At 36.0% G+C, this 8,108-nt stretch overlaps 1 protein-coding gene across 1 annotated transcript; it reads right to left on the bottom strand.

Moving 5' to 3' along the window:
• Positions 1-330: 330 nt before the first annotated feature.
• Positions 331-3,013, bottom strand: LOC124090058 (serine/arginine-rich splicing factor 10-like). Its single transcript, XM_046440440.2, has one exon. The coding sequence runs from the start codon at positions 2,940-2,942 to the stop codon at positions 2,187-2,189; it is 756 nt and encodes a 251-aa protein (XP_046296396.1). The 5' UTR covers positions 2,943-3,013; the 3' UTR covers positions 331-2,186.
• Positions 3,014-8,108: the final 5,095 nt, after the last annotated feature.

Genomic DNA, 8,108 nt, shown 5'->3' with positions numbered 1-8,108 from the left:
AGCAGTGATGAAATTTGATTTTGGGTTGCTATATATTGGAAGACATTTTGTTACTAATTTACAAACTAACTTTTCAAACAATGTTGAACACTTTTCATGCACTTACTGACCTTTTATGAATCTTCTTTGGGTAAATTATTTGCCCATTTAAAAATTTCACTCATGGAGCTGGGGGTTGTGGCTCAGTGGTCGCGCACTTGCCTAGCATGTGTGAGGCACTTGGTTAGATTCTCAGCACCACATACAAATAAATAAAATAAAGGTTCATAAACAACTAAAAATATTTTTTTAAATAAAAATAAATAAAAATTTCACTCATATGTCCTTTTATTGTTGAAAAATGACTTTATTCTAGATATAAAGCATATCTATGCCAGCTTTTTGATTTGCAATTATTTTCTCCCATTTTCTTTTCACTTTTTTTCCTTCCTTTTGTTTTTATTATAGCACATTTGCTGAATTTACAACAAGCATAAAATAACCTGTGTCTTGTTTTGATGCAAACTTTGATGTTTTCAAAGGTTGTATACAATAATTGTTAAAAGAACATATAAAAATATCTTTTCAGAAACTTCTATAAGAAAGAAAATACAGAGTTTAACCCCACAACGTTTCTCTTTGCTAGAACTACAAATACTGCTACAGTTTTAAATAGACTTTTTATTGTTTAAAATATACATTCAGGAAAATCTAAAAAAAAATAAAGAAACGTGCATATAAATGATTGCATAGCAGAACATGAACTTTATATTAACTTCAAATAGTAAAGAAATGAAAGAAATAGTATCAAATATACAAAGGTTGTAGAATCAATCTTTTAAACACACAAATGGTATTTAAAAACCATCTTTTTGTTCTTTACAGGCTATACCTAGATTTCTAAAATCAAAATTGAAAAAAGGAATCGTTTCCCCACAATACTTTTTACTTATATCTGCAAGTAAGCACATATATATGTAATCTTAGGTTTCAAAAGATGCTAGCTTTTTACTCTGAAATGAGACTGGACTTTTCAAGTCACTTTTTATTGCCTTCAAATGACCATTCAGAGAAATACTAGAAATTATAGTTAACTGTATTACTTCCCCACTTTTAATCAGGTATAAACAAAAACTCATGAGGTGGCTCTTGCTTAAAACTAACCATTTTCCCCAAATTATTTTAAATTCCATGGCACCACAGAATCATTCACTTAGAATGGGAGTGTTGTCTTTCAACTTGCCTCATGTTAAATAAACTGACATGTGAAGAGAAAATCTCCCTCATAAAGAGGTAGGGAAATTGTGATAAAAATGTACGCACTGAGTGCTGTAAGCATCAAAATTCAGTTCTTTTACAATATGCGTGCACACGCACACATATACCCACAAACACCCCTACTTTGAAACAATTTACTTGCTCCTAACAGAAATAAGAAATCCAAGCAACAGTGCTCCTTAAATTTTAGAATAACTACATTAAGAACATTCTTTTCCCCCTAAAAAATATTTGTAATCATTGACCTTCTCAAATTTTAAGGGGAGCTTTTCTGATATTATTATATTCCAAACCTTCATAGAAACCAGAAAAAAAAAAGCAGTGAAAGCTTCATGTTTCATTCAAAAATTATTACCCTGAAAATACTACTTAACCAAGTGGGCATCATTCCCCAAGACAGTGGGGTTAACAAAAGTATTATTACACACTGTATCATAAGTAAACTATTATCATAGGCATACACATTTTGATAAGACAAAAAGGTCCACCATGGACCTAAATGTATCTGAGCAGTCAGTGTTGCACTGTGGCTACAACTTCACTTTTGTATCATTCCATCTTATTAACAAGCTATATTTCTATGTTGTGTTTAACCAAATATGGATATTGAAAGTTTATTCTTAATAAAACAATGCTGCAAACTATGGTCAACCAACATCTTTTCACCAAAATTTCAAGCATAAAATTTGAGAATCTTTACAAAAAATATCAACAACACAAATTTGGTAGCTGCCCATAACTTCTCAACAGCATATCATTTTAATTATAACCATTGCCAGGTACAGGGAAAACTAACACGTATTTTTATGCATCATTGCAACATTATGTTCCCAATGTTTTAAGTATACCAAACTATGAGTAAATAAATGATACATGCCTAAAATTTATCATGGTTTATACCATCAGTGGCCAATGGACTTAGGAATAGTCTAAGACCTTGATCTAGATTTTGACCTAGATCTAGACTGTGATCTTGACTGAGATTTGGATCTAAGTCTTTCTTTCTTCCTTGATTCCTTTTCATATCTTGCGCCAGACTTTGTTCTGGAATAAGTTTTAGAGGTGCCTCTAGTTTTGGTGCGAGATGCAGACCTGGAACGTGATTTAGCCTTCGTTTCCCTCTTGGGCTTGGACTTGGACCGTGATCTTGAATTGGATGTAGATGTTGAAGAAGATCGATTTCGGTGTTTGAATCTATCGCTGTCGGAATGGCTTCTGCTACGCCGTCGTCTTCGAATAGGTCTACTGTTTCTAGGGCTATAAGATCTTCTATAGTTGTAATCAAAAGACCGACTTCTTGATCGCCTCCTTTCATAACTTCGGCTTCTAGAACGTCTGTATCTGTCATAATCATCATAGCGTGAAGAACGGTACACATTCCTCCCTTCCTTGGCTTTCATTTGATTTGGTGTTTTTCGATCCCCCTGCGCAAACTCTATTTCGACTTGACGACCACAAATCCATTTTCTGTCCAAATTTTGTAAAGCATCTTCAGCATCGCGGACAAACTCAAATTGAACATAAGCAAATCCCCTTGGCCGTCGAGTATAAAAGTCAAGTGGAACATACACATCGACTATAGGGCCATAATGACCAAATTCACGCCGTAAATCTTCAGATCTAATGTAGTCAGCCACATTTCTCACGAAAAGAGAAGTGTTGGGGGGGTACTGGTAGCGGGACATAACGACGGTGCTAATTTCTGCCAGGGGCAGAAACCGCTCAGCGAACCGTTGATGGCGGCTCCTCAGACACAGATGGACGCACGCACGCACGCACGCATGCACGCACGCACGCACGCACGCACGCACGCACGCACGCACGCATGCACGCACGCACGCATGCACGCACGCACGCATGCACGCACGCACGCATGCACGCACGCACGCATGCACGCACGCACGCATGCACGCACGCACGCATGCACGCACGCACGCATGCACGCACGCACGCATGCACGCACGTCTGAAGGCTCCACTATGGCAACTGCCTCTTATCGCGAGACTTCACTCCTGCCTCCATTATCTCTCCACTTCCCCTTCTTTCACTTTCTTGACAGTATTCTCTGAAAGACAAAAGGGTTTAACTTTGATGAAGTTAAATTTATTCAATTTTTATTTTCTCATGTATGACTTATGTGTTATATCTAAGTAACCTAATCCAATGTCAAGATATTTCCCCCTATATGTTCTTCTAAATTTTTATAGTTTTAGCCATTATATTTAGTCTTTTGATCCATTTTAAGTTTTGTGTATTTTGTGGGGTAGAGGGTCTAAATTCATCCTTTAGCATGTGGGTGTCCAGTTGTCCCAGTACCCTTTGTTAAAAAGACACTTTCCCCAGTGGGGTGGCCCATGCCTGTAATCACAGCTGCTGGGGAGGCTGAGGCAGGAGGATCACGAGTTCAAAGCCAGCCTCAGCAATGAAAAATATTTTTAAAAAGGGCTGGAGATGTGGCTCAGTGGGTAAGCACCCCCGGATTCAAACCCTGGTACCAAAAAAAAAAAAGATATTTTTCTCCTTTGAATCACCTTGGCACCTTTGTCTTTGAAGTTCATCAACTAATCATAAATGTCAGAGTTTTATCATTCCTCTTTTCTAGCCTTATGCCAATTCCACACAGTCTTAATTACTGTATTGTCAGGGTTATCTACAAGAACTAACAGAATTTAAATGATTATAAAAAATAGATTTCTCAAATTGGTTTATAGGATCAGATGCTGGATAGTCCCACAATGGTTGTCTACAGACTGGAGAGCTGGAGAAAACAGTAACTGCTCAGTCCAAGAAGCTTGGGCCAGTGTCCTCAGGTGATCACAGCAGCATCTAAGAACCAGCTCAAGAAGAATGGAACTTGCATTTGCATCAGCTTATTCCTTCTTCCCTTTTTGTTTTGGATATTAACAACCTATTAGACTTGTAATGCCAGGTTCCTGGGACCCCAGTAGACCTCCAGGAGCTGAATCCAATGCAATCACACAAGAGTCTTTATTGCAAGCTTGAGCCTGGACTCAATCGTTTCCGATGCAATGGTCCCAAGGAGTGAGTTCAGTGAGGATTTATAGGTTTTTGGGGATACTCTATGCATCACACATCACACAGCAAATCATTTCACACAGCGGGAAAGTCAAACAACAACTCTTAACATTGATTAGCACATTCATTGGCGGGAACAAGTCAGGTAAGGATGATTGGGTAGTTCAAGTGTTGGATTCATTTGAACTGATTGGTTTAGGCTGTGAGGGCTATACTGCTAAACTACATGGCTTCCTAACATGATATCAATCACTAAAACTACTGGGAGGGTCACCTGGCATTTCAGATATTTTCCCTATCTCATGCTGATTGGTGGTGCTAGGGGGTTGCTATGGGTCCTCACCTAGAGTAACTGAGTCAGGGACACCTGGCACCACAGATCTCTCCTGTTATTTAAAAACAACTCAGCAGGGTGGCTATGTGCCTAGCAGAGCTCTGTGGGTTTTTCCAAGGACAGGGGTTATGCCCCCTCCCTCTGGACAGGCCTTAAGGTAGATGCTGGTTTCTCAAAAATGGAGTCCTCAGTCTCTCAGACTATTTCTGGCACATTCTCAGTAGGTGGTGTCCCCCTCCCCCTCAATTTGTTGTCTTCCATTACAATCATTTCTGGAAACATCCTCATTGACACACCCAGAAGTCCTTTAATTTTAGGCATTTTTAATCCAATCAGGTTGACAGTCCAGATTAATCATGAAAATTACTTTAGCTTTGTAATACGTTCTGAAATTCAGAAGAAATGAGTTATCCAATATTATTCTTCTTTTAAAAGGATTTTTTTTTGGGTTATTCTGGTTCCATATTATTTCCATATGAATTTTAGGATCAGCTTTCCAACTGAAGCAGAAAAGTCTTCTGGGATTCTGATAGGAATTGCTTTGCATATTTAGATCAAATTAAGGACTATTGCCAGTTTAACAGTATTATGTCTTCTAACTCATGAACATGGAATGACTGCCCATTTATTTAGTTTTCATTAATTTCTTTTTATTATTATTATTTTTTATTGTAGATGGACACAATACCTTTACTTAATTTATTTTTATGAAGTGATGAGGCTCAAATGCAACTCATATGTTACACAAGTGCTCTATCACTGAGTTACAACCACAGCCCATATATCATATATATATGATATATATATATATAATTATTTATTTAAATTTTTTAAATTAATGGATTCATTTTAATTAGGTGTATATGACAGCAGAATGCATTTTGATTCACTGTACACAATTGCAGCACAACTTTACATTTCTATGGTTATACACAATGTAGTGTCACACAATATGTGCAGTCATACATGTACGTAGGGTAATGATGTCCATCTCATTCTACCATCTTTCCTGCCCTCATGCACCCTCCATAATTAATTTCTTTTTAAATTTTAAATTCTTTTAAATTTTCTTTTTAAAAAGCAGTTTTACTGAGATATGACTGTTTATCACAAAGATCTGCACATGTTTAATTGGTTCAATTTTCTGAATTTGGACATATGCAAACACTCATGATACATCACCACAACTGAGGTGTTAAGAAAGTATCCAGTGCCTCTCATATTTTTCTTGTGTTTCTTTGTTTTATTTTTGTTATACGAATATTCTTAACAAAATTTGAAACTTACAATGCTGCATTGACAACTATAGGTATTAATTTGTATAGTTGATGTCTAGAACTTATTCATCTAACATAAATTAAAATTGATACTTACTGAAAAAAATTTCCTTTTCTCCTCTTCTCTAAATCCCTTACAACCATTATTATATTTTCTACTTCTTTGAATATGACCATTTTAATTACTCATATAAATGAAATCATGAAGAATTTGCCCTTTATGAGTGCTTTATTTCACTCAGCATATTGTCCTCAGGTTCATCCATGCTGTTGGAAATGGAATGTTTTTCTTCTTTTAAAAGGCAGAATAGTATTCCATTGCATTTATATACCACATTTTATTTTGCCATGTCTCTATTCCAGGCACTTGAGTTATTTTCCTAATCATAGCTATGGTGACTAATGCTGCAATGAACATGCAGATCTCTCTTCAATTGTTATTTTAATTACTTTGTATATATACTCAGCAGTGGGATTTATAGAACATATGGTAGTTTTGTTTTAATTTTTTTTTTGAGGAACCTCCTTGCTATTTTCCACAGCTGCTTTATCATTTTACATTCCCATCAATGGTGTACAAGTTCCAATTTTTCTCATTCTCACCAATATTTTTTATCTTTTATTTTTCAGATAGTAGTTCTCCTAATAAGTATGAGGTGATATCTCACTGTTGTTTTGATTTGCATTTCCTTAATAATTAGTGATAATAAATATTTTTTTCTTATGCTTGTTCATTTATTTGTCTTTATTGAACAAAAGTTTGTTTAAGTTCTTTTCCCATTTGTCAATTGGGTAATTTGATTTATTGCTATTTAATTGTAGTTCCTTATTTTTTTGGAAATCAATCCCCTATCAGGTATGTGGTCCCTTTGGTCTATGTATTTGTTTTTATGCCAGTATCATGTTAATTGGATTAATATAATTTTATAGTATAATTTTGAATCAGGTAGCATGCTATCTTCAGCTTTGTTCTTTTTGTTCAAGATTTATGGTTTCCTATAAATTTTAGGATTTTTTTTTCTATTTCTATAAAAAACGTCATTGGAATGTGTTTGGGATTTCATTGAATATATTGATTGATTTGGGTAGTATGGCTATTTTAATCATGTTAATTAATGGATATTTTTCTGTGTAGGGTGTTATAGAGGAAAGGAGAGGGTTTGGCTTTGTAAAGGCTACTGAGTGTTTGAGAGGACTGTTTGAAAAAACAGAAGCCTAAAAGAAGGGCCAATTACAAGGACAGAAGGGGCCCTGTGAAGCCTTTGAACATACATTTATGTCTAGCCCAGGGGGGTAGAAATGTTTTGAGTCATCTACATCTTAGTTACATCATTGGGAGCTGGGAATCCTAGGTTTACTCTCTGTATCTTATAGTTCCCCACTCTTTGGAAAAGGAAAATATGTTGTTTTTTTCTTATTTTCTGAGCTAAATGAGTTTCCCTCTTTCAATCAATAACCCTGTTGTATATGACAGTGTTATCCTCACTTCACCTTTGTGCACTTCTTTCTATTTTCCAGAGTTCTATCCATCATACACAGCACCTCACTATTATTTCTTATCAGTAATTATCCTCATTTTACAGATAAGGAGTGGAAGCACAGAAAAATTAAGTAGGTTACCCAAGATCTCACAGCACATCTGTGATTATGTTGAATCTTCAGCCACCTTCCAGCTGAATGTACCCATTGAAATGAAATGTACATCATTATATTGGTCAAAATATATTGGCTGATAAGTCATTGAGTGCCTACTCTGTGTCAGCAGTTCTTCTCAATTCTCCCCTCCCCTGGCACTAGGGATTGAACCCAGGGTTAATCTACCACTGAGCTATATCTCCATCCTTTTTCATTTTTTTAAAAATTTTGAAACAAGGTCTTGCTAAATTGAAGAGGCCAGCCTCAAACTTGTGATCCTCTTGCCTCAGCTCCTAAGTCGCTGTGATTGTAAGCCTGCACAACTACACCTGGTTTAGAGGCTCTTTTAATAGTGCTTAAAGGTAACTCATTTGATCCTTATAACAGTTCTCAGGTGGTAGATGGGAATATTATTCTCATTTACAAGATAAGGAAAGAAGCTCAGAATAAGTTAGCTTGCTCCAACTTACACAGCTTCAAAATGACAAGAACTGAGATTCAAATAGAAGTAAGGTTACTCTGGAGACTGTCTTAAACTACTACACAATACCACCTCTCAGGGTTGCATT

This window comes from Marmota monax, unplaced genomic scaffold (assembly GCF_021218885.2).
Source record: "Marmota monax isolate L192 unplaced genomic scaffold, Marmota_monax_Labrador192_F-V1.1 WCK01_AAM20220418_F8-fsc00134, whole genome shotgun sequence".
Taxonomy (NCBI): domain Eukaryota; kingdom Metazoa; phylum Chordata; class Mammalia; order Rodentia; family Sciuridae; genus Marmota; species Marmota monax.
Note: the sequence above shows the minus strand (reverse complement) of the source record. Positions and strands in the feature narration are given on the sequence as shown.

Coding starts and splice junctions, on each gene's coding strand:
- LOC124090058 (XM_046440440.2), bottom strand. CDS start 2,942: ATGTCCCGCTACCAGTACCCCCCCAACACTTCTCTTTTCGTGAGAAAT.